We start from the raw sequence: 27,722 nt of genomic DNA, 5'->3' as shown, positions 1-27,722 counted from the left end.
CAGAAACAGTAGGTGGCAACATCTGTCAAATGTTGCTGCACTATATTCTCCCAACAGGAATATTTGAGGAGCTGAATACTTCTTTCCTTTTATTATATATGTAGATTAATTCATTAGTTCAAAAAGAAGCTTAATCAAACTCAATGCATTCTGCCATCCCAAATATATAACTCAACGACAAAAAAAAAATCATGACTTTTTTTAAAAAAAAAAAATCTTAGAAAAACAAAATATGTAACTATCCCAAACTAAAATTTGTCTGGGAAAGTTGCCATTTCCTCCTTGATACGATTTTCTACAAGTAGTATGAAGCCGCTGTCGGTATTTTGAATGTTATAGCTGACAAAAATCTGTTTTTTAGTCTTGCTGGCTAAAACATAAACAAAGCACAAGTCTATCAATCTTTGAAGGAAGGCATAGCAGAAATCAAATGCTATCATGTGTTTCTCCCAGTTCCAAAGCTGATAAAGACAGATGTGAGTTTGGGAAGTAATTGCTTTACATTTGGGACAAATTCCCCACATAACATTTTGGGAGTTCAGGATAAAAGGCTTACTTTTAATAGGAACTGAATTGCTTTCAATATCCCCAGGTGTTATCTGGGAAGCAGCATTATTTAAAGCAGAGGTGGGAAACTGTGGCCCCTTTATCACTTGTGGACTTCAACTCCCAGAATTCCTGTGCCAGCATGGCTGGCTCAGGAATTCTGGGAGTTGAAGTCCACAAGTCATAAAAGGGCCATAGTTCCTCACACTTTATTTAAAACAATAAAAATAAACATGCTCAAAGATTGGTGAAAGCTCACAAGATTTATGATGATCCCATAAAATCTGGGCCATTATTTTTTAAAAAACTTGTATCGTGCCCAGCAAATACAAAGGCTGTCAATTAAGCCCAACCTATGTGGTCATAAGATTTTTTTTCTTCAGTTTCCCTGTGTTAAGTTTTAAAAATCCATGCACATACATACCTAGTCTTTGAGCTAAAGAATTTGAGGTGTTGTCAGAAGCATTGCCAAAAAGTAAGGTAGATGCCGGAATGGAGTCCTGGAACAAAGAAAAGATTTTAGGAGCAATTCTGTGTACTCATACATACACAGATTCTCTACTCAGGCAAAAATATTGCTATAATTAAGGCATTTTTCCTAATGCTGATGCCACCGGAGATACAGTTTTTACCTGAACCTTTTACTTAATATTTCTTTTCTACAAACCTCATTCCAAAGATGTATGAAAAGAACAGAAGTGCTAAAATGAAAGGTCACAAAGCAGAAAGCTCATATCTAACTAGATTTAATGCCTTTAAGAGCCTGAGGTGAAAGCAGGGCAAATCAAATTAAACTTTGAGCATATACAGTACATACTCATAATTATCTTTCAGGTTCTGCAGTATTATGTAGCAGTGTTTTCACGGTGTTAAACATTATGTTCCAACCAACATAACAAACTCTTACAGGAAATCTTTTAACTTACAACCATTTGTTCAACAATCATTCAAAGTAGCTGAGCAAAAGTTCCTACAACTGTTCCCTAAAGCAGGGGTGTCAAGCAACGTCACGTGACATGTCGCGACATATCGCAACTTTTTCCCCATTGCCGGGAATGGGGTGGGTGCGGTTTTGGCGTGACGCATCTGGCCCATGGGCCAGCAGCTTGGCAATGCTGCCCTAAAGTTACAGCTGCTGTAGGGACCCCTGCAGTCATATGATTGAGATCTGGGCATTTGGCAAACCATTTATACTTACAACTGGTTTACCAAGTGCTCCACAATCATGTGATACCATTTGCAATTTCTCCTTATGGCTACCCCAGAGAGTCACTGGGAAAGCCATCAGGGAAAGTCTCTCTGCTCTGGGATTGAAAATCCTGCTTGGATTTTATAAAGAAAATGTCCACTCCGGGGCTGAAAATTATCTCCAAAATCCAATTCTCTCTCCAAATTCCAATCTGATCAGAGAGACTTGCCTCTCTCTCCACTCTGGGGCTGAAAATGCTCCCTGTCTGACTGTTTCTAAAGGCACTCTGACTCCTTACGGTGGACTCCATCGGCTTAAGGACCCACAAAATTGCTTAATGACCACAACCATGAGTGCCAGGATTGCAGTCGTTAAGCAAAACAGTCATGTGACAGCTCACTTATTGACCACATCGCTCAACGATTAAGGTTCCAGTCCAATTGTGATTGTAAGTCAAGGACTACCTGTGCAACGAACTGGAGAATAGCTTGGTTTTATACATAACTATTTTTGCTTCTTTCAACAAACATTCAACACACCATTTTCTACCCACAACTATTCTCCTCACATTTTTTGTCTATAAAGCATATTACAATATCATGATGCACAAATTCATCTGTATCACCTGAAATTCATTGTTTCATTTTCCCTGTCAAACACAACCACCTTGGGTTTTGATACATTAACCACATGTTCCTCACTGCATCACACAATCTAGTTAATCTCTGCAATCATTCAGATTGTGTCAATTACAAGGTATCATCTGCATTCAAATGTGCACATATATTTATATCCTTTACCAATAGACTTTTGCCATCTATAAATGTGTGCCATGGATGAATGAGGGATGTAAACCTTACCTAGGTATATGTCTACTACAGTGTCACAACGCAAGTACAAAAGGTAATTGTGGCACGATTCATCACTGTACCACCATCATAATTAGGAGCAGATGTCTATGCCATTATAACAACAGGCACTCCTTACATATTTATCCATGAATACCTTTATTCCTAGGCATAATATGCTCTCATTATGCATATATGCCAACAATCTTTAGAAGCTCCTGTTAAAAAAGTACAAAACAGTAGCCAAATGGAGTTTCTTCTGGGAAACAACAACAAAACTGTACAAAAAGTACTGTGAAATAATAAGCACTGATTATAGATAATTGGTACATAAAATGTTGTATATAGCCTTTTTTGACACCAATATCAGCTCAATCCTGTGGCCTCCGTTTCAGAAACTAAGATACATTAGAATCATAGGGCTGGAAGGTACCTCAGAGGTCTTCTAGTCCAACCCCCTGATGAAGGCAGGAGTCATACCATCCAAATCAAATGGTTGTCCAGTCTGTTCTTCAAAACCTCCAATGTAGAAGCACCCATAACCACAGGAGTCAAGCAATTCCATTGATTAATTGTTCTCACTGTCAGAAAATTTCTCCTTTCTTCTAGATTGTATCTCTCTTTAACAAGTTTCTACCCATTACTTCTTGTCCTGCCTTCTGATGCTTTGGAGAATCCCCTCTTCTCTGAGACAGCCCCTCAAATCCTGGAAGGCAGTTATCATGTCCCCCCATTAACCCTTCTCTTCGACAGGCTAGACCAGGGGTAGGCAACCTTGGCTCTTTTATGACTCGTGGACTTCAACTCCCAGAATTCCTGAGCCAACATGGCTCAGCTTGGAAACTCTCCCTTTCCCCTCAGCATGGCTGGCTCAGGAATTCTGGGAGTTGAAGTCCACGAGTCATAAAAGAACCAAGGTTGCCTACCCCTGGGCTAGACATACCTAGCTCAACTGTTTCCTGATGTCAAATGAACATAGCCTGAAAATTAGGATAGCATCAGATTCACTGATCTTAATCAATAAGCCCGCAAACCTATCAAGTTATGACTCCACCGAAATGAGAAAATGTGTCTTGCATCCCCAAATGACACAGAACCATAATGCAGTGTAGCTCTGAGTGATGTACAAACCCGCAGCTTAGCCTCAATAATGATTGCTGAGGCTGTCAAAGCAAACAATCTCAGTGATCAATCCCAGGGTCCATTCCTGAAGGGGAAAAAAAATAGAAAAACCCATTCTTTATTTTGGTGCCAGAAAGTTGGAAAACAGATTTCCTGAAGAATCTGATTATGTTCCATTCCCACAAACCAGGAGGTGCATTAGAGGAAGAAAAAAATCAGTACAAGAGAGGCAGGAAAATATGTTAAGTTGTACCTCCCTAGAGTTGAGCACCAGGCTCTGTTCAAGTTCTTTTCTTAGCAAGAATTCGAAAGTGGGCTGCTCCTGCTCACCTATACAAAAATGATCCCAAGGGCTGGGGATGATATGCCCTTCCTCAGGACCCTCTAAGACAGTGTTTCTCAACCTTGACAATTTTAAGGCATGTGGACTTCAACTCCCAGAATTCCACAGCCAGCAATGCTGGCTGTGGAATTCTGGGAGTTGAAGTCCACATGCCTTAAAATTGTCAAGGTTGAGAAACACTGCTCTAAGAGGGGTGGTACACTTTTCTTACGAGAGTATTTTAAGGTCGTGATGTCCTTGTGGAAATTGTGGGAATCAACCTCTGGGGAAATACAGGTAGTCCTCGATTTACAACAGTTCGTTTAGTGAGTGTTTAAAGTTACAACGGCAGTAAAAAAGTGATTTATGACCATTTTTCACACTTCTGACTGTTGCAGCATCCCCATGGTCACACCATTTACATTGACGCTTGACAACTGACTCAGATTTACGATGGCTGCAGTGTCCCCGAGTCATGTGATTTCCCTTTTTCCGACCTTCTGACAAGCAAAATCAATGAGGAAAGCAGATTCACTTAACAAATGCGGCAGGCAAAGTCATAAAATGGGGCAAAACTCACTTAACCAATTTCTCACCTAGCAACATAATTTGGGGGCTCAATTGTGGTCGTAAGTTGAGGACTACCTTTAAGCTGAGCTGCAGGAGCTCACCTCAGCCCAGCTCTGTTAAATTAAAAAAAAAAAAAAAAAAAGACCGCGGGTTGCATCTGCGGAGAAAATGATTGCTAGCTATGTTGGGAGCCAACCGGCAGCTACCCCACTTTGCAATATGATGTTCATCGTCTGCAACTTCCTTTACACACACACACACACACACACACAGGCTGCAACCCCAGAGGGGCAAAAGATCCGGAACTCACGCGGGGGTTGCACATGGCCACCGCCAAGTTGCTGAGCTCCGGGCCGTCCCCGACCCAAAGGAAAAGCGAGTCCTGCAGGCGCATGGCGTGGAAGTGCACCATGTGCTCCGCTAAACGTCCGCAAAAATTGTGCAGCGAGATTCCCCCTTCCTCAGCCGGCGGATCGGGAGCCGAAACCCTCTCGGTGGCGTCTCCTTTTCCCGGTTCCTGCGCTCCCTCCATCGCCGCCACTCAGCAGGCGTCGCTGGCAAGGGTAGGCCAAAGCAAGCGATCCCCGATCGCGCCGGCACTTCCCGGCAGCTTCTGCTTGACAGTTGGCCAGAAGCGGGCGTGGCCCTCGCTTACTTTTTGTCTTTCTCCAAGCGGCATCTTGACTTCCATGGCTTTCGACTTCATTTTCTAATTTATTTTTTTTATAACACGCTAAACCATAAAGGAATGGTTAGCTTAGGTTAAATTCACCCATCGCTGGCCATAACTACAGTTTAGCCCACCTTGTTGTGCAATCCTTATCTTAAGAAACAGTCGTTACTCAAAAGAGGTTTGGCGTTTAAGTTGCAGTCCTGTCCATTCTTACTGCACAAGGAAACTATGACTGACTTCTTTAACCCGATGTTCTGCAAAAATTGGGATCATTAAAATGACAAACAAGCAGATCGCAGAATAAAGGCAGATCGAGACATGGATAAGAATTCAGCTGCTGAAATGATCTTAATTTGAGTCAAGGTTTCCAGACGACTGACAAAAAGAAGACACGCCCTCTTTTTTTCTCTTCATGTTCTCTGTCTTGCAGGCAAAGTCTTAAAATCAAACATTGTCCAGCCTTTTGAGTGTCTTATTCCTGGTTGTTGGACAAAATCGTATTGACAAGCAACACTTAGACAAGCAAAAATAAGGATGCTCCATTCAGTCAGCAAAACCAATGCCTTGTGATGACTGCAGTTCAGATTGCAAACTCCTTGCTAAATTATAATGAAAGGAAATCAATAGAATCACCAGCCCAATAAGATATAATTTCAGAAATATTCCAAATTACTGTGCAATGGAGAAAAGGATTAGATTCAATGGATTAGGTTCGTTAAAAACAATGCCTGAAGGACTGACATTTATGGTATCATTGAAGAGGAAGCAAATAAAATACCCAAAATGTAAAACAGAAAATAAGGTAAAATAATTCTGTTGATATACTGAAAATATCTAATAAAAGGCAGAATGTAAAAGGCGATAGAAACAGACAGAATTTTGCCCCAGTAAATCTTTTCAGGGAACAACAAGAAGAATCAAAGAGTTCTATAAATAATGCGAAGAACAAGCAAATGAGTAATAGTAAAAGAGATGAAAATTAGAAAAAATCTCTAAAAATATATTTGGGCAACGATGAGCATGACAAAAGACAAAGAACACAAAGATTTACTGGAGAGAAAAAAATGGTGCAAATATATGGAGTAACCATCAAATATATGGAATAAATAATCTCCCAATCACTGATACATGCAAGGTTTGATTACTGAACTACAGCCAAACATTCTGCAAAAGTAATCAAAGGGGTCCTATAAAATATTACTAATAACAAAGCTGCAGGCGCTAAATATTTACCAGCTGTACTTTTATAAACCTACAAGAGGGTGACACGGTTAAAGTGCTACTTGTAGTTTGTAAGCAGGTATAGAAAACAGAGCAGTGGCTAAGGGATGGTAAAAGATCAGTTTATAGGACAGTGCAAAATAATGTTAATAGAACCACACTTAATCTCCTACTAAATTAATATTTTTGCCATCAAGATTTCAGTAATGCATGGAATGAGAAAAGCCAGATGTACAAGCCGGATTCAAAAGAGGCAGAGGGACCTGAGATCATATTGTTAATATTTGGTGCCTGGAAGAGAAAAGGGAGTTCCCAAAAGTTGTCTAATTTGCTTTATGGATTATATTGAGGCTGTTGATTATGTAGATCATAGTAGATTGTAGGCAATCTTTAAGAACATAAATATTCCAATCACATTTTTTAAGAATTAGTATCATGATCAAAAAGCCAAAATTAGAATGATGTACAAGTAGTCCTCAACTTACAACAGTTCATTCATTGACTGAAAAAAGTGACTTATGACCCTTTTTCTTATAATTATTGCAGAATCTCCATGGTCACATGATTAGAATTCAAACACTTGGCAACTGCAGTGTCATGTGATCACCTTTTGTGACCTTCTGACTTTGTGACCTTCTGACCTTGTGACCTTCTGACAAGCAAAATCAATTGAAAAGCCAAATTCACTTAACAACTGTGCTACTTGCTTAACAATTGCAGTGACTCACTTAGCAACAGTGGTAAGAATGGTCATAAAATGGGGCAAAACTCACTTAACAACTGTCTCACTTAACAAAGGAATTTTGGGCTTAATTGTGGTCGTAAATCGAGGATTACCTGTATGGAACAATTGAACAACAAAAGAAGTGTGCAAGGTTGTAATACATAATCTTATCTGCTTAATTTGTATACAAAAAACGTATCTTGATAAATCTTGAACTAGAGGAAATTGAGATTAAAAATGTTGGAAGAAATATCAACAAACTCAGATGTGCTGATGACAACACTATGATGGCTGGAAGTGATGAAAACCTTTGAAATCTCTTGTCAAAAGTGAAAAGCTATCTGCTGCTTAATATTCCCTCCTTTCCACAAATTGTGTCAATAATCAAATAGGCAGAGGAGAAGTTGAAATAATAAAGACTTTATCTTGCTAGGATGAAGAGTTCACATGAATGGTGACAGTAGCCTTGAAACAAAGAAACATCCCCACTTGGAAGAATGACTGAGTCATTTCTAGAAAAAAGTGCAGAGACATCAATATTGACTTTAAATGTATATATTGTCAAGGCTATAGTTTTTGTATTTGTAACATGTAGCCGTGAAAGCTGGATCATCGGAAAGGCTTAAGGAAGAGAATTTGAATTATGATGCTGGAGACCATTGAATATATCATGAGGAAGAAGATATTGCTCAGTACTAAATGAAGTTTATCTATTTAAATAGTTATTAATAAAGTTTAAATATAATATGAATGCAGGTGTCATTGGAGAAGACACTGGTTGATGGGGGGAAAAATAACCAATTGCAAAGAAGCTGACAAAAGACAAGGTGGCGAGATATGATGGCAGACGCATAACCATCTGAAAATTCACAAAAATTCAGTGACAAATAATCCTAGTGAAATTACATCTGTCATATCATGGAAAATCAGGAACAAACTACCAATAACACTAGAGATCTACTAGCAGACCTCTATCTGCTTATGCCTGCACCTATTTACAGTTGTTGCAGTTTTACTTCCTATTCCATTATTGGACATACAGTTAGTCCTTGACTTACAATCACAATTGAGCCACAATTGAATCTGGCTTCCCCTTTGACTGTGCTTGTCAGAAGATCGCAAAAGTGGCAAAGCAGCCGTCATCCATATGAACCAGTTGCCAAATGTCTGAATTTTGATCAAGTGACCGTTGGGATGCTGCAATGTTGTAAGTGTGAAAAACAGCCATAAGTCACTTTATTCAGTGCCTTTGTAACTTTGGACAGTCACTAAATGAATGGTTATAAATCAAGGACTACCTGTAATCACATAACATACTAAAGGACGGGTATCAAACTCGCCATGTCACGTGACGTGTTGCAACTTATCGTGACTTTTTTTGCATTGCAGGAGCTGGGGTGGGCGTGGCCTTCATATGATGCAACTGGCCCGTGGGCCGTCAGTTTTACACCCCTGTACTAAAGCATAACTAATAGAACCATTATTTACTGAGTATATCTAGTTCCCTATATTTGCTGAGGACAATGAGCCATAAACAATCCAGTTACATTCTCAAACTATATCTTCTTATTTACAATTTTAATCATCAGGAAAAATGACCTGAAAGCACAGAGATTTATGAACACATGCATTGATGTGGTCATGTCTACTATTTTAGACTTAAATATTGCATAGATGCCAAAACCTGGTCTTCAGGTGGGAAAGAGTTGGGATTAATCAATATATAATGCTGAATCTTAATGTTCCTAAATTCTTACAAAAAGCTTTTTATGTTTATCTGCAAAACTCAAGAAAATCCAATGCAAAGTATGCATGCTATCACCTTTTTTGTTGTTAATACTGACTTTGAAGCCTTTCATTTGTTAAAAAAACTGCAAACTCATTGCTGCTTTGGATTATCACAGCATAAATGTCAGCCTTGCACCCAAGATCCAGAGATGTGATAGCTCATCTGTCCACTAGATGGAGAATTTTTATTATTTCTATCTGGAGTCTCTGCCTGTTATAAATATTCATGAGGCATCCATGGTTTGCCGATTCTGTTTTTTTATTAGTGTGTAAAAAGTATGCTGAATTTAAATGAAAATTGTACATATTTAGCAAACCACACTTGCATGGTTCAAGAATGGTATAAATAAGCAGTTATAAATATCAGCTATTGCCACAATCTCCGTCAGCTTTTTCCAGAGGATTTGAATGTGGATCAAGGAAGACACACGAAGGTTCTTCCAAGCAGTTTCCTTTATTGTTCCTCACCCATAGTTAGAAATCTTGCCAAACTAAAGCAAACTACTTACACCATTAAACATATAGTCTGAGAATTCCTAGGGAGGAGCTGTTATGGCTCTCCTCCTCCCACTCAGACTATCTAAACTTCGCTGTCTTTTGTTCCTCTGGAATGTACTTCCTCCTTCCTGGGAATCCAGACTACATTCCTCCACAGTGGAAACTGCTTTGTCCACATATTGTCTCATTCATAAAACAGAATAATGGAGCTGAAAGATCTTGTTCAATCTTACTGCTAATGCAGGAAGTCCTTTACAACTCATGTCCATCAAACCTTCCCTTCACATTTACAAATAAGCAATAGCACTTAGACTTATATACTATCCCGTTGTGCTTTACAGCACTCTCTGGGCAGTTTATAATGTCAGCATATTGCCCCCAACAATCTACGTTGTTGTTGTTTTTTTACCGACCTTGGAAGGATAGAAGGCTGAGTCAACCTTGAGTCCTGTCAGGATCAAACTCCAGACTGTGGGCACAGTATTGCATTCTAATCATCGCGCCACCAGGGCTCAAATGAAGGAGAATCAACCAGTTTCCATACAACAAGCAGGAAAAAATATTCGTAAGCTCTAGATGAAATCTACTTTGCATTTTTTTTAATTGGAACTCATGAAGCCAACTCATTCCTGGAGGAACAAGGAACAAAAAAACCAAATTGCTCCATCATCTTGCAACAAACCCTCATACATTTTAAGACAACTATTATATGACTTGCAATGGTCCCTTCTCCAAGCTAAACATCTGCTTGCTTTGGTCCCAGAAGAATGGGAGTGGGACCATTTGTGGGACTAATTTGTTGATATATACAGGTAGTCCACAACTTACAACAGTTCATTTAGTGACTGTTCAAAGTTATAGCAGCACTGAAAAAAGTAATGGGGAAGGCAGATTCGCTTTACAACCATGTTACTAGCTTAACAACTGCAGTGATCCACTTAACAACTGTGGCAAGAAAGGACATAAAATAGGTCAAAACTCACTTAACAAATGTCTCACTTAACAGCAAAAATTTTGGACTCAATTGGAAGCAAATGGATTTTTTTTTCTATTACCTAATGGATTACTGTCATATCTGGAATCTATCTGATTCATGTACCAATGGATATATGTCAGAGATTGAGCCCAGCCAGCGTAGTTAGCTTATGGTTAAGTGAGATGTCTGAACGCAGGCAATTAGGTTAAATAAACCATAATTCTGTTAACCACAAGTAATAATGATGATGATGATGATGATGATGATGATGATGATGATGATAATAATAATAATAATAGTAGTAGTAACAACAACAACAACAACAACAACAACAATAATAATAATAATAATAATAATAATAATAATAATAATAATAATAATAATAATAATAATAATAATAATAATAATAATAATAAAGTTGGAAGGGACCTTGGAGGTCACCGAGTCCAACCCCCTACTCAGGCAGGAACCCTACACCATTTCATACAAATGGCTGTCCAGTCTCTTCTTAAAAACTTCCAGTGTTGGAGCATTCACCGCTTCTGGAGGCAGGTTGTTCCACTGGTTAATTGTTCTCACTGTCAGGAAGTTTCTCCTTAGTTCTAAGTTGCTTCTCTCCTTGATCAGTTTCCATCCGTTGCTTCTTGTCCTGCCTTCAGGTGCCCTGGAGAATAGCTTGACTCCCTCTTCTTTGTGGCAGCCCCTGAGATATTGGAACACTGCTATCATGTCCCCCTCATCCTTCTCTTCATTAAACTAGACATACCCAATTCCAGCAACCGTTCCTTATATGTTTTAGCCTCCAGTCCCCTAATCATCTTTGTTGCTCTTCTCTGTACTCTTTCTAGAGTCTCAACATCTTCTGCAGAGAGACAGGCAAGAGTTTGTACTGAAAGAGGGAGCCAGTTGTTTTCTGGAAATTCCATAGTTTTCCTTTGTCTTGTACTTCCATTATTCTCTGCTTACATATTTGCAAAAAAAGAAAGAAAAAAAAGCAACATGACAAAGTCTCCAGAGCTTTCTTTGTCCTTCTAATGTTGCAGCATGCAGTAATTTTGTAACAAAGTATGGATGTGTTTAACTATGAAACCATTTTCCTGCCTGGAAAGTTTATATGAAAAACTAAGTTTCCCTTGTTACATTTAGGAGTTAAGAATTACTCTTTTGGGAAACAGCTCACTTCTTACTAGGGTGTGCTTGTAATATTAGTCCGTCTGTAAATACACACATTTCTACTGTTTAGAAAAATCCAATTATCTAAGCAAAATGGTTCAGGAAACTCCATATCTCTTACTTCCTTTGACGAACACCAGACAAGAGCTGATTCTTGATCTCACCTCTTATGAAGTCAGGAGAGGAAAGAATATGTGGTCTCTGAATTCAGCATTTGCTACCCTCTTGCTCCAGACAACTTATTTTATTTTATTACTTTAATTGTATTAGTTTTGACTTGTTTGTCACTCATCTCACCTAGAGGCACAGCAGTGTATCTATTAAGCAATAAAATAGGCTGGGGAGGAGCTCTACATGCACTCCATGAATGCTTGATATGGATCTGTTGAGAGTCTCCTCCCTCAATCTCTTTTTCTGCAAATTGGAAGGAAGCGGTTTTGAAGATCAATCCATCTCTGTTCATGACCAGGAACCCAGAGAACTGCTGCATTTAGAATCTGACTGTATGGGCAACAAGCTCAGTGTTATCTACGATGCCAGCAGATCTTAAAAACCACAAGCTTCTCTACTCCTAACTGTAGCTGCCAGGGATGAAACCCTATCTTCACACAGAACAGCTGACGATAATCTTCCCTTGTTGCTGGATTTTAAGCATGTTTGTTTTGCCTTGTCCTCAAGAGTAATAGAACTACTCACAGAAAGTGGTATTACACATACTGCGGGTTTTTAAAAAAGACACAGAAATGCTTAATCAATGCTTAATCAAACATAATTCCCATTATCCTCTGTGTCGGACCAACATATCTGAATGACATCAGATTTAGAAGCTATGGTTAACTAAATTCTGGTTTCTCTTTTGAACCTATCAGCGAAAAGAGGTGCTGAACCCTGCAATACTGCAGTGTAAGTCTCACTGAAGTCTGTGAGCCTTACATCCAGTGGTGGGATTCAAATATGTGAACAGCCACTTCTCTGTGTGGATGCTGCTTCCGGAAGTCCATTCTGGGCCTGGGCATCAAAAAATTAGCTGCCGATTCTGCCAAACTGGTGCGAACCAGCTGAATCCCACCACTGCTTACATCTATGAAAAAATGCATAAAATTATGCTGAATGTCTGTTTCAGATTGTTTTCATAGACTTCCCCAGCTAGAAATCAGTCTGGTGGCACCTGCATGAGGACTTATGTCTCATAATAAAATGTGTTTTTTTTCTTAAAAGATGCTACCAGACTCTTTCTGATTTTTGACTATCGTAGACAAACACAGCTTTCCTTCTACAAAGTCTACAACGAGATTCCCCCATTAGGTGTCCTGCCAAGGCTATAATGAATGATGGTTGGGTTATAACTCCCAGCTAACCACATTGACGGTAGATGTAGACCCATCTGGAGGCCATTAGGCCCGGGATAGAATTGCAATCTGATACGTGTCTATTCAGAATGAAATCCCACTAAGTTCAACAGGACATATGGCCCCATAAATGGATATCATTCTAAATTGCAATCTAAGTGGTAGTGGACAAAAACCTAGAGATTTTGTCAAAATGGCAGCGCACGCTCTACCTCTTACATCACAAGACTCGTGAAGAAGGAGCAAAGTTTGTATGGCAACACCATGATGTGTGCTTTGCAATGTCCCCCTCTCTTCCCTCCCCCAAGGATGCCCATAGTGGGTGGTATTGCTGCTCAACTCTGAAATAATATTTTGTGACCTGCCAGCAAGAAAACTGATAGCACTGCAGTCTTAACGCCTTCTTTTATTTCGACACCGTAGCCATATGCTCAAACGGCACAGAAAAAGGTGTAAAATAAATGTTGTTCCGGACATTACTTTCCAGCAATTCTCTGCTCTCTTCCTTCAAAATTCAGGGGGGGGAAAAATAACAAAAGGAGACATTCATTTGTTTCCATATTCTGGCGGTCTTGTCAGAACTGAAAATGTTACAGGACATGAAGACAGAGGGGTCCTTTTTTTTTCATTGCAGCTTGTTTCCAAGGCCAAACTGGTTGCCTAGGAAACCGCAGTAGGTGGAATCTGATTCAGTGTGTGGCCAGACCGAGCGTCAGGGAATCTGTGGGCAGAGTTTCAATGAAGGAGGGAGACGGTCTCTGAAGAATTGAGGAAGGCATAAAATTGAAGAGAAGCAAAACATTAAAAATGCAGATTCGGGATAATTCCTTTCCTAGCCTGGAATGTAAAGTTCTGCATAAAAATAACTGTATAGGTTTGAAACGTACCAGAGACTGAGATCAAGCGAGATGCCTTGCCGAGAATAATAGGAACCTGCTATTATTCAGTATAATGGCTCCTCTAACTACTGTTGACTATGAAATGTGTTCGGTTTCTAACACTCTCATCCTAGAGATGGGGGAGGGGAAGCCTGCTTTTCCTTTTTTAGGGCATAGACACGTACAGTCAGAAAAACTAGTACTTTCTTTCCAACAGAGCCAGCACTATTATTTGGAGAAAAAGGACATCTTCTTTGTTCGGAGGACATGAGTTATCTTCTTAATGTCTGCTAGTAACATTTACTGAAGCAACCCACTTCCACTTTTATATGTGAGGTGAAACTGATATTTTTGTGGGTCAGGTTTTGGGATAGATGGAGAGAGATACTGTATATACGACACATATAACTTAGGAATTAATTATTCAATTATAGCCCTGGCCATTGTCCAGCCGATGAATTGACTATCAAATCATTCATATTCATGCTGGTTTGAATACCTGCTTTTGACATGCTGTATTTCTTTCTGACTGCTGCATCACCTGAGTCAATAGCATACGGTACTTAATGTGCCCTTTCTGGATAGAGACAGCCTGGTTGCTATTGACCACTTCATGCTTATTTTACTGTAACAGGATGTATATAGGATACTTTTACACACGGTGTGGAAACTATAGCAGGTGAAGATGTAAGTGTTCAACCAAGGGGAGGGGGGGGGAGAAAAACCAATGACAAAATATGTATTGTGTCACAAACCAAGTGATTTATATACTTGAATCACTGTCCTGATACACATTCCTTCATTATTCTAATCACTATAGTACTGGATGCCTATAGATTACAGAATGCAGCTGGAATGGGACCACTTGCCGTGGTGAGCAGCCAACTTGCCATGGCCCATTCACTATGGGATAACTCTCCACGAGACAATTCAACAAGTTAATTTAATTATTTAAAATTATTTTTAAAAAATATTTTTAATCGCTGTCATTATTTCATTTTGTCCCTCCTTTTGCATCCTTTCTTTAATTACACTATCCCACCATTTCTTTTGAGATTAGTGTAACTCTTGTCCTGGGGCGAGTTGTGCCATGGTAAGTTGGCTGTGGCAGATTGGCTGCAGTGAGTTGGCCACGGCGACTTGGCCGTGGCGACTTGTCCTAGACCCGAATGCAGCAGCCAGGTTGCCGAGTGGAATGTCTGCCTGCATACATGTGAATTCCAATGCCTAAAGCACCAGTTTTGTGGTGGAAAAACTCTTTTTTTTTTTTTTAAATAAATTTTTATTATTTTTCATTTAAAAAACAGAAACATAAATCTTTTATCACAATATCAACCAAAGAGAATAAAACTAAACAAAACATTCACGGACGTGTCCGGTGTCCCCCTCCTGCACCACCCTCTTCCACTTACACACTCCTTCCTCCTCCCTGTTCTACCACCACTCCTCCTTCCTCCCTCTNACTACTCATTATTACTACACACTAGTATAAACTTGCTATGACTCTAAAATAACATTAAAATACATACAAATTTTTTTAAATATATCAATATTTAATATACATATTTTTGTTCAAAATTTTTAATCAAAAGCTACATAGTAATTTTTCAATTCATACTTTCTCTGAATATAATCTATCCATCTTCTCCACATTGAGATAAGTGGTGGAAAAACTCTTGAGCCACATTCAGGGATCTAAAGAACTCGAATTCAAAATGCCTTCAGTGTTCCAGACCTGTTCAATTGATGAAATTGTCAGAGATCCTACTTTGCTTGCTTGGAACTGAAAAGTGCTATCTGTACCTGTAATCACCTGTAATCCTCTGTAATCACATCCCTTCATGGTGAAATTGTGAACTTCACCAGTGGCTCCTCCTGCTGCTGCCTCTTCTAAATGAGTGATTCTCAACCTATGGTCCGTGGGCCCCCTAGGAGCCGTGATGTTATCACGGGGGGTCCACGAAGGCTACTTCTATCTTCCTTTAGCTCAGGGGTGTCAAACTGCTGGCTACGGGCTGTTTTCATCATATCAAAGCCGCGCCCACCCCATTGCTGGCAATGCAAAGAGTCGCAATACGTCACATGTCACGTGACGAGTTTGACACCCGTGCTTTAGCTTATAGGTAAAGAGTATAGTTGCATGTTTCAATGTGCCTTCAAAACAACCCCCCCCTCCATAAACTCCTCTGAATACCCTCTTCAGTGCACACATCTGACTTGCTCCATGCACCATGATGTAGATGTGTTGGAAACCAGTCAGCCAGACTTCCCAGTTCTCTTAAATGGAGGATATTTGTCCCTAAGAACTTATGGCGCTTTTTTCCAGGTCCAGGGTAGGAAAGATTTCTTTCAGACAGCTTTCATTCCAGGAATGTTTTATACTGGATTGCAGCTAATATCTGACTTGATTCTCAATAAGACTCCTTCATATATTATTGTTAGAGGAAGGATGCCAGGAGAAAGGATGTGGGATCACAATAAAATAGCAAAATTACCTCAAGTAAAGCAGTTACCCCTCAGACGTGAATACAGTAATCAATTTTTGGCAAACTGTGCTGGCTAAAAACAAAAAAAAACAAGCCAAACCAAAAAAACAACAACAACACAACCAAGGTTTTTAAAGAGGATTACTCAGTGTTGGAAGGAGAATAGAGAATTCCAGGAAAATGCTGTTGTGAGATCTAGAGATTTATTGCCTAATAAAAATGAATTTGCAACATAACCCCATACAGGTAGTTCTCAACATATGGCCGTAATAGTTTACCCATTTAAATCATGTTGTGACAGTTATAAAATAGATCAGTCACATGACCAAACTGATTTTATGACTTTTTTTGCCAGCTGTCACAAAACAAAGGCAGCGGTCGTAAAGCAAACCCATGGTTTGCTATGGGAACTGTTTTGCCGAAAATCCAAAGTTCCAGTTTTCTGCAAAACCATCATAAAATGTGGTAACATTATTGCAGTATGCTGCAAATGGGCATAAATGTAGCTGTGTTGTCAAGTCCCCAAAGTTCAGTCACTTGACCATGGAAGGGGCCCAACTGTTGTAACTTTGAAAATGGGTTGTAAGTAGCCCCAAGGTAAGTTCATCATAACTTCCAGTGATCACCAAGCAACTAGTCATAAACCAAGGACTATCTGTAGCTGGCAGCCTGAAGAATTGAGAATTCAAAATTTTGAAGGTTGAAAGGATTGATGAGATCTGGAAGATTAACTTAAAAATGGTAATACTCAATTTCATTTGCAAGTCAGTTCTGCTGTTTTCCCTGGGAGTAAGATCTAAGAAAATAAGCACAGGACTACAGATGTATATATCCATTTTTATTCCAATGTTAAGATTTAGTGTTGTTTAATTAGACACATTTTCAGCCGTGTTATAGATCAGTGATGGCAAACCTTTTAGAGACTGAGTGCCCAAACTGCAACCCAAAACCCACTTATGTATCGCCGGGTGCCGGGTGGGTGTGGCCCACTTGGCGGGCGCAGCTCCAGTGGGCGTGGCCACTGGATGGGTGTGGCTGTAGTCATGGCAGACTGGGAGGGCGTGGCCATCTCGATGTTGCTTATGAGGAGGAACACCTGTGGGAGCTGGGCAGGGCAGGGTTGGGGGAGATCCAGGGGGTCTCTGGCAGGTGGGATGGTGGGCTCCCCAATGGCGGCTCCAGACTGGCTGGCCTTAGGCCAGGGATGGTGAACTTTTAGAGACCACGTGTGCTGGGGTGATGGCGCATGCCCACAGAGAGGGCTCTGCATGCCGCCTCTGGCAAGCGTGCCATAGGTTCGCCACCACTGTTATACATGCACATAATTCTCCAAAATATTTTTAGATGCCCCAGGACATTTATATCCAGATAATCATGATTTACCTGCAACTTTCATATGTCTCATTCTCCTTCCTAGCATTTTTCCTGCAAATGCAGGGCTTGCTTTTTCAGATCAATCAAATCTTGATCAATTGGTTGGTTGCAACAGGAAATGACCAACTAATTTGTAGCCTGACACAGTCCCCTTCTTCTTTGGGCTGAGAGAGAATGACTGGTGCAAAGTCACCCAGTCGGCTTTCATGCCTAAGTCAGGACTGGAACACAAGGTTTCCTGGTTCTAACCCAGTGCCTTAACCACTGCTAGAACAAACTGACTCTCTTGCTATATTCATAAATACTTAAATTTACCAAGTCTATTTTCCACATGGACGGGTATAGAATACACATAGCAGCATATGTGATTAAACAACACATTCCAATTAAAGTAAATGTGGTTCTTTGCAGCGCTACTTTCCTGAGTTTCACACATTGTATCAGGCCATAACATAGTTTGCTTTCTTTTAGCTAAATTATGATAAGTTGAGAAAAAGCCAGTCTGGTCTAGTGGTTAAGGCAGGCATGTCAAATGTGCGACGTCATGTATCACGGCTTTTTCCCCATTGCCGGCAATGGGGTGGGTGCAGTTTTGGCGTGACACATCTGGCCCGCGGGCTGGCAGTTTGACATGCCTAGGTTAAGGCATCAGACTAGAAACGAGGAGACCATGAGTTCTAGGCATGACTTAGGACGAAGCCAGCTGGGTGACCAGTCATCTCTCTCAGGCCAAGGAAAGAGGCAATGGCAAACCACTCCTGGAATCTTGCCAAGAAAACTGCAGGGACTTGCCCAGACTGGTGTCAGGAGTCAAGACTGATATGAAGCCCCCCATTAAAAAAAATAATAAGTGAGAGAGTTAGTTTGGGGTGGTGATTAAGGTACCATGTTAAAAGCTGAGAGACTTCTAGTCCTGTCAGTTTGTGACCTTGGGCCAGTCACTCATTCTCACTCCTAGAAAGCATGCATTGGCAACTGACTTCTGAATTCTTGCCAAGAAAACTGCAGGAATTTGTCGAGGCAGTTGCTAGGAATCAGGACTGACTCAAAGACATTAAAAAAAAGTGTGAACTCAGCATCCTGATTTCTTAACAATTCAGTTCGTTGTTATGCATGAAATTATGTGTGAACAAGCCATAATTAAAATGTGGATTAATATTGTGTGAATCTGCCAGGTTTCAAAACAAGTAGGAAATACATTGAAAGTGTTAATAATATACATAATATCTATATTTATGTACACATATATATGTAGAGAGAGAGAGAGAGAGAGAGATGTGTCTGCTTGTTCTTTGGAAAAAAGTTTGTTCAAAAGAACACAGACATAATGCACACTATCTTATCACATATTTTCCTCACATTGCTGAAATGAGAAAATAAGAATGTTCATTATCTAAATCAGGGGTCTTCAAACTTGGCCCTTTTATGACTTGTGGACTTCAGCTCCCAGAATTCCTCAGCCAGCGTGCGTGGCTGAGGAATTCTGGGAGTTGAAGTCCACAAGTCATAAAAGGGCCAAGTTTTGAAGACCCCTGATCTAAAACCTCACACCCAAAACATCCCATATCATGTAATCCTATGGTTACTTGAACCTACAGATCATATGATCCTCAGGGTAAACTAATTATCTCCAACTACAAATATTATCATTTTAAAGCTGTACATAGGTATTGTATTCCTTGCAGGATTGCTCGTCCACAGCGGTTTCTGGCCATCTTACCAGATCTGAGAGAGGGTGAGCATGTCCCAGGTCACTTTGGTGAAGCAGTGTCCCTTTATGGGGTCCAAAAAGCAGATATTTTTGATCACAGTGCTTTGTGGAACAGCTTTCCCCCAAGATATGACTGGCCCTGACCCTAACCCTAACCCTACAGGAAGGCAGTGAAAATACTGATAGTCCAGGATACTGATGGAGCTGGCATGGTTGAGTTCGCTCTGCAGGAGTAACACTTTTTTCCCTACTGTAATAAATATTGGTAATTGTATTTGCATTTTAAATTTTTGTTTGCCATTCAGAGCTCCCTTAGATAGGAATGAGTGGCCATATAACATTTGCTTAATAGATGAACAATATATCATTTTTTTGTGCACATGTGTACAAAACAAAACAGTATAATGCATATGTTAATGCAGTATATGATGAATTCAGATGCCTATTATATATATAAAAAAACCTGGAGATATGGATTCTGCATTAAGGCTTGCACCGATGCAAATGTGAAAGCCCCCGTTTTGAGATCCTCTTGACTCATTTGAGCAAATGTTCCACTAAGAATACAAAAAAGGCTTAGGACCATGACTTAGGATCACTCGGTTGACAGGGGGTGTGGGGGTGTGCTTCCTTCCAAGTTAAATCTAACAGCAGGAATTGGCAGCAACAACCAGCAGCACAGAAAACCCCGCCCCCTGCGCTATTCTGCTTCTCATCACAGCTGTTGGGTCTGTTGAAGGACATTCAACTGTTCCTCCTAAAACGTGGGAAGCTAGCTAGCCGAGCTATTCAATATAGATTTCCCCCTCTTGATAAAGAAGGGGAAAACCGTGGACCTGGGAAAAAGCCACGTCGTCGGCACCATGCTTTTGTGCAGTTTGGTACAAAGAGTTGTCTATTCCGCTAAATTAAACCAGCTGTATTATTTATTTATTTTTTAATAGGAAGGATAATGCTCTTCGGCCTGAAACATTCTGGAAACCGGAGAGTTAATACTTCGCTCTGCACCGACTTGGGCGCTTACTGCTTTGACACGGTTTCCGTTCTTTACAACATCCCAGCCCACGTGAGAAAAGGCTCTCGTGGCTTTCTCTCCTGGTTTTCCACCCATCCTTCTCTCTCTATAATATATAAAAGCTATTATTTCTCAACCGCTCCAACACTTCGGATCGCATCGCCGTCAAATCTTCCTTCCCCCGTTCGCTCCCATCAACAGCTAAGACAGTGGTTCTCAACCTGTGGGTCGGGACCCCATTTGGGGTCGATCGACCATTTCATGGGGGTCGGCAAGCAAGGCTGTCCGCCATTTTTTTGTCTGCCATTTTTTTTGTCCGCCATTTTTTTCCCCTTTTCCAGCGGGTGCCTTACCTCCCTTGGGCTGGGCCAGCTGGTGGTCGGCCTGCTCCGTCTCTGCCGCTTGCCAGCTACGCCTCGGCCGGCGCAGGGGGCGGAACCATGCATGCGCGGCGCTCCCGGGCAGGGAAAGTCCTCGACTTACGACCGGTTGGGTAGTCCTCGACTTACGACCGGTTTAGTCCTCGACTTACGACCGGTTGNGTGGTTGTGTGGAAACAGTAATAAAAGCTACCCATTGTCTACAAAGCTGAAACCAGAGTGGATTTCTTTTCTCCCCCACAGCGCACGCAAGGCTCGGCTCCAGGAGCAACCAAAGAAGCCCAGGGTTCGATCTGCCGACAGCTGGTGTAGTTTCTGGAAAGGGGGGGGCATGGGAGAGGAGGGGGGGCGAGGAGAAAGCACGTGGGAACAGGGAAGCTGCAGCGCGGGACCCGCCCCTGCTCTCGACCACCTTGCAGCGTTGCTGCTGTTGCTGCAGCAGAGGGGGAGGGGGGGGCGGGCGAGCTTCCTAAGGAACAAAAGATTTTTTGGGGGGGGGGGAAGAATTGGAAGGCGCGGTGCAAATTGCTCTGATGGATGCTCGGAGCCGAAAGCTCAGACGTTGCAGTTTTTCCGCCTCCTCCTCCTCCTCCTTTCTAGCGCCTTAACACCCTCTTTTTTTTCCCGAGGAAGAAACCAAGAACAAAGAGCTGCTCCAGCCTTAAAAGTTGGGATGCTCCCCACCCACCCTGGCTGCGCATGCCGAAGGCACTCGGCTCCCTAAAAGAGACAGACCGCTGGGGGTGAATTTCAGGGCAGCAGGAGGCGAACCAAGCAGGAATTCGTCGCGTTTTCTCCTGCTGGGGGGAGAGGGGGGGGGAGTTCCCAATCGGCAGAGAGGGCAAATGTATTGAGGAATTGCGTCTGGGAGCAGCGATCGCCCCACCCGCGAGCTCAAAATGGGTCTGGTTCACCTTCTCTAGCCCTTCTCTCCTCGCGCTGTTCACGCGCGTTTGATACCGCCGTTCCCTTATTTCTATACTACTAGATTACTATTACAAACATTGCTTACTATTACAAACATTGCTTAACGCGCGTTTGATACCGCCGTTCCCTTATTTCTATACTACTAGATTACTATTACAAACATTGCTTACTATTACAAACATTGCTTAACGCGCGTTTGATACCGCCGTTCCCTTATTTCTATACTACTAGATTACTATTACAAACATTGCTTTTTGATCTCTCAGTTGTGGAAAAAAGCAGGGAGTCAACCCGACGAAGCTCGACTCCGAACCCCGCGTCGATTAAAAAAAAACAAGACTGCAACTGCCCCCTCTCTCCTCCCTCTCCTCCCCTTTCCCCCCGCCTCCCCCGTGATAGCGGCGTAGAAGAAGAGAGGAGCAAACTAAACCCTCGGCCTTCTTTCGGCGGCGCTTGCCCCCTGCACGCCTGGTCCACAGCCGCATTACATCACCCGAGGAGAGGCGGGGCCGGAATGGAAGGGAAGGGGCGGGGCTTGGGCTGCAGAAGGGCTCCCAGTATAAAAGGAGACTCGCTCGAGCCAGCCTGTCTCTGTCGCAGGTTGCCGGTGAGAGAGGAGGTGGGGTAAGGCAAGGCAGGAGGCTGAAGCAGCGGCCAGTGAGGTGGGGGGGTGTGAGCCCAGAAGAAAGCCGTCGCCATGCGTGAGATCGTGCACATCCAAGCCGGCCAGTGCGGGAACCAGATCGGAGCCAAGGTACCTGGGCGAGGAGAGGAGAGGAGAGGAGAGAAGGGGAAGGGGCTTCGCGGCGGGGTGGGAGTCAAAAGTGTCCCCGGGGGTCTCTCTGCATGTGTGGGCGGGGCAGTCCTTTCCCTCGACCTGCAGCAGATGGGGGTAAAATCCAAGGTTCTCCAAATCCAATATTCTCTCTCTGAAGAATGGAAAAAAATAACGTGAGCGCCTTCGCCATCGGTTGCCCCTTTTTTCCTTTGTTCTGCTTCAGTGGAGGGGAGGGAAGATGGCTTGTCAAAGCGTTCGTAGTCGGGTTCACCGTTGTGGCACAAAGAAAGGTAGCCGGCGGGCGAGCGAGCTTTTACCCGGGTATAAAAAGGCGTGTCTTTCTTTCCCCACTGCTCCTAATGCGCGGCGGAAAAAGCGATGCCGGCTTTTAGCAACGCAATGAGAAAGCCGCCGCATCTCGTCGTCGGGGATTCTCTTGGACCAAGTAAAGAGACCCTTGGCCACACCCTTCCTCCCCTTCCATTCAGACGTACACTCTATTAGATGTTAGTGCGGAGATAGACTCAGTAAGCTGGAGGACTAACTGCACATAATTGGAACCGAATTCAGGAATTTGTTTCCGTTTAAAAAAAAAAAGGCACAAGGCAAAAAAGGAACAAGGTGTAGAATTATAGTCCCCTGCAATTCAAATATTTTGGTTTTTCACAAGGCTAGTTAAGACTGTTGGATGTTGAACGTGAAATCCAGCTAACAATTGGAGGCGGGGAGGCGATAGAAAAGAATCTAATAAGTCCCTGCACGTCTAGGCAGATCTGGCTGGTGGGTACCCATTGTTGGTGCATGGACACCGCACAGAAACAGACTCATTAGCCTCCTGGGAAAATTGGGACTCAAATGTTTAGTTGCTCTGAAGGTTGGAAATAGGATCAATGCAGCATTGTGCGGTTTTAAGCCTTCTGCAACCCCACCCATCTAAGCCAGCCAGCCAGCAAATGTTCAGCACACATTCCACAGATCTTAAAAATACTAAGGATCTTTTAAGAGGGTTCCTTTTTTTTTTTTTAAAGTGACTTCAATCAGATGAAGTCAAATGTCAACATTTATAGGAAAGGGAAGGAAGCTGATTTTTTTTTTTTTTGTACATAGGTGTGTGTGAATCTCGCAATCCTACATCTTCAGTTATTCTAATGTGGAACACAAAGTATGCAAAATATTTTCTTCCCTTTCTTCCTAGAAATAGCTATAGTAAAGGTTCTTTGATGTAAAATTGTTCCATCATCTTTCATAAAGAACATTGAACATGGGTGGGGGAGGAAAAATCCCCTAAAGCCTAGTTTTGATTGGAACATATCTGAAAATAATAAAGAGCAGGAACAGCTGCTATCTTTCGTTTATGGTTCCCCCCCCCAACTCTCCTACTTTGCAAGAATACAGAAGAATCTTTTTAGAATTAATGACAGATAGAACCTCTTTCTGCCTTCAGTTGCAACTGTGCCATTTCTTTGTGCTTTAAGCTCCTTCCTTTGGCAGAGCTGCCTTGATTTCTGCCGAGGTAGCAGCAGCAGCTCTGACAGCAGAATTAGACAGGGTGTGCCTACAAGAAGCACGTGATGCTGCTGCAGCTTCCTGGCATTTTGAAAGCAGTTGCTAACAGCTCTCAAAAAAATCCCATTCCAGTTCTGGGAGGTCATCAGCGATGAGCATGGCATTGACCCCACCGGCAGCTACCATGGAGACAGCGACCTGCAGCTGGAGAGGATCAATGTCTACTACAATGAAGCAACTGGTAACTGGGGTAGGGGGCGTGGGGAGAGAAAAATCTGTGATGTGACTGAATTTTACAGTAGAAGAATGCAGCCACCGATAGCAGAGTGTGTGACAAGTCATTGATAAGGCAATCTGGTTAAATCCCTAGCGAAGCATCAATGCCTAATTGGAATTCTGTCCTCGTTTCCTTAGACCAGGCGTGTCCAGTCCATGCAGCCTTGGATGGCTAATAATATAGCCCCGCAAGATAGTAAAAACTATTATGTGATTTATATACATTACTGCATTATATATACTGCTCAAAAAAATAAAGGGAACACATCCTATGAGAAATCCTATAGGATGTGTTCCCTTTATTTTTTTGAGCAGTATATTTTATATGTAGCCCAAGACGATTTCTCATGGCTCAAAGTGACCTAGGCAAGCCAAAAGATTGGACATCCATCCCTCAGTCTGTCCTCTTTAAATGTACAACACCACCACCCCCTGTATTTGAAGCATAGCTGTGTTTCTTCAGTGAATAGTAATGAGTTGCCAAGAGCATGGGAGCAGTTTTGTGTTTCTCTTTTAAAAAAATAAATAAAAAATTTGGTTGGATCAGTAATACTTGATTTTCTCTTTTCCACAGGTAACAAGTATGTTCCCCGTGCAATTCTCGTTGACCTGGAGCCTGGCACAATGGACTCGGTCAGATCTGGACCTTTTGGCCAGATCTTTAGGCCTGATAATTTTGTCTTTGGTGTGTAGCTGATCTACATGGCTTCTCTTAAAAAAAAAAATTATGTGTCTGAAAAGCAAATTGGCCATTCTCAGAGGAAACTGTTAATGGAAAATGGGCTGTTCTTTACTTTGGCACAAGAGCAGGGGTGGGCACTAATTGGTCCTCCGTAAATTTTTAAATAACGACTTCCAACACACTTCAGCAGCATGGCCAATGCTGAGGGAACCCCGATACTGTATTTTCCATAAATTTCAGAAGCCTATACTTGTTTTAAGTCTTCAAGAATTCAACACATATAAAGAGTATATGTGAAGGACAGACCACTGATTCTTTTAAATCAACTTCACCTGCATGGGACAAAAACTTTTTCACTCTTTATTGAAAGTAGATAGACTAAAAAAAAAAAAAGACTGGAGCATCTCTAGGCAAGGGAAATTTGTGGTTAAAAAAGGCTAAATCTTGTGGCCTTGGAGAAATTGGTTCCCTAGAGTAGGTTACAGCTGAGAAATCAATAGCAGTATCTACCCTACTTATAATAAATGGTGACTGGTTCAGATAGTTTATTGAATAAATTATATGTGATATGCTAGGCTGGGAATAAAAGCTACATTTTGGCTTCATATGATGTGTGAACTGTGATTATATTTAAATGCAGCTCTGAAGTGTTCAGATTTAAGGGAAATAAAATGATTTGGTATATGCAAGGACATTCAGATTGGTAACTCCTTAAAACAGCTGCATCTTCTCTGATCATGAGGTGATGCACGTAGCCCCTATTTAGCAACACTTGAGACCAGCAAGTTGGTGGATAAGCAAAGTGGTTGCTAAGGGAAAAATCGCAATTTAGTGATTGAACTTCAGCTGCAAAGAATGTATATGTGAGGATTGGTCACAAAATTTTTCATCACTGTCATAACTGAACAGTCACTAAACAAGGACTACCTGTAAAATATTAATATGTAATGCATCTCCTGCATGTGTAATAGCTGGCATAGTATGTAAAGAGCTGTTTTTAGTATTTGACCAAAATACAACTGAAGCGTATACATGAAGTGTTTTCTACATATGCATGGTGCAAAGTAATACTTGTGAAATAATTATTAACTAATCTATTTTCCTTTGGGTATTTCTTTTTTTTAGGCCAGAGTGGTGCTGGGAACAACTGGGCCAAAGGCCACTACACAGAGGGAGCTGAGCTAGTGGATTCGGTGCTGGATGTAGTAAGGAAGGAGTCTGAAAGCTGTGATTGCTTACAGGGCTTCCAACTCACCCACTCGTTGGGTGGGGGCACTGGATCTGGCATGGGAACGCTTCTCATCAGCAAGATTAGGGAGGAATATCCTGATAGGATCATGAACACCTTCAGTGTAATGCCATCTCCAAAAGTGTCAGACACAGTGGTGGAGCCATACAATGCCACCCTCTCTGTCCACCAGTTGGTAGAGAACACGGATGAAACCTACTGTATTGACAATGAGGCTCTGTATGACATCTGCTTCCGCACATTGAAACTCACAACTCCAACCTACGGCGATCTCAACCACTTGGTATCTGCCACCATGAGCGGAGTGACCACCTGCCTCCGGTTCCCTGGCCAACTGAACGCAGACCTTCGTAAGCTGGCAGTCAACATGGTGCCTTTCCCTCGCCTGCACTTCTTCATGCCCGGCTTTGCTCCCTTGACGAGTCGTGGCAGCCAACAATATCGTGCCCTGACGGTCCCGGAGCTGACTCAACAGATGTTTGATTCCAAAAACATGATGGCGGCCTGTGACCCCCGCCACGGCCGGTACCTGACGGTGGCAGCCATCTTCCGGGGCAGAATGTCCATGAAGGAGGTGGATGAGCAGATGCTGAACGTCCAGAACAAGAACAGCAGCTACTTTGTGGAATGGATCCCCAACAACGTGAAGACGGCCGTGTGTGACATTCCTCCCCGAGGCCTGAAGATGTCTGCCACTTTCATCGGCAACAGCACCGCAATCCAGGAGCTCTTCAAGAGAATCTCTGAGCAGTTCACAGCCATGTTCCGGCGGAAGGCTTTCTTGCACTGGTACACCGGCGAAGGCATGGATGAGATGGAGTTCACGGAAGCCGAGAGCAACATGAATGACCTGGTCTCCGAGTACCAGCAGTATCAAGATGCCACTGCAGACGAGCAAGGGGAGTTTGAGGAGGAAGGAGAGGAGGACGAGGCTTAGAGGTTTTGAGTAGGGTTAGTCCATAGGCAAGTGTCCAAGGTGAGAGCTGTTCAGCTGTACCAGTGCATGCTTTTCCAGTTATTCTTGGTGCTTCTCACTGTTGCCTCTGTCAGCAGTTTTTGTAACTTCACTCTTTATGTAACACTAGTTGCAAAAGATTTCTGGGGAAAAAAAGTCTTCTGTTTCAATGTCTGATCTCAAACATAAAAAGTATTTGTGTTTCTCATTGGTGTCTGGATTCTTTTCTTACAAAATGGCATAAGGCATTTTCAGCTAATTGAAGGAGTATGGCAAACTGATACTAATTTCTTTCTCCCTTTATAATAGTATGGACTGTCAGTAAAAAAAAAGTGTGGATATTGTTCATTAAAGATTTTGTAGTTTTATTTCTCCCTGTGAATAACAATGGCTGTTAAAGAATTTTGACCAAGTAATTAATTTTTGGTCCTATAATGCATATGCTACACTGAGGTAGTCCTTTAGCATAATTTTAGGAAAAGACATGTATGGGCCTTAGTTATAGA

At 41.9% G+C, this 27,722-nt stretch overlaps 2 protein-coding genes across 2 annotated transcripts; one reads left to right on the top strand and one right to left on the bottom strand.

Moving 5' to 3' along the window:
- Positions 1-226: 226 nt before the first annotated feature.
- On the bottom strand, positions 227-5,150 carry PSMG4 (proteasome assembly chaperone 4). The gene is made up of 3 exons (XM_015815871.1): positions 4,908-5,150; positions 971-1,046; positions 227-370 (listed from the first exon to the last, which is right to left on the bottom strand). The coding sequence occupies exons 1-3, from the start codon at positions 5,127-5,129 to the stop codon at positions 249-251; spliced, it is 420 nt and encodes a 139-aa protein (XP_015671357.1). The 5' UTR covers positions 5,130-5,150; the 3' UTR covers positions 227-248.
- A 17,224-nt stretch (positions 5,151-22,374) lies between these two features.
- Positions 22,375-27,424, top strand: LOC107286074 (tubulin beta-2 chain). Its single transcript, XM_015814405.1, has 4 exons — positions 22,375-22,524; positions 24,187-24,295; positions 24,905-25,015; positions 26,138-27,424. Exons 1-4 carry the CDS (start codon positions 22,468-22,470, stop codon positions 27,196-27,198), a joined length of 1,338 nt encoding a protein of 445 aa, XP_015669891.1. The 5' UTR covers positions 22,375-22,467; the 3' UTR covers positions 27,199-27,424.
- The last annotated feature ends 298 nt before the right edge of the window (positions 27,425-27,722 follow it).

The sequence above is a fragment of the Protobothrops mucrosquamatus genome, unplaced genomic scaffold (assembly GCF_001527695.2).
Source record: "Protobothrops mucrosquamatus isolate PMUCROS unplaced genomic scaffold, P.Mucros_1.0 scaffold_6, whole genome shotgun sequence".
Classification (NCBI taxonomy): domain Eukaryota; kingdom Metazoa; phylum Chordata; class Lepidosauria; order Squamata; family Viperidae; genus Protobothrops; species Protobothrops mucrosquamatus.
Note: the sequence above shows the minus strand (reverse complement) of the source record. Positions and strands in the feature narration are given on the sequence as shown.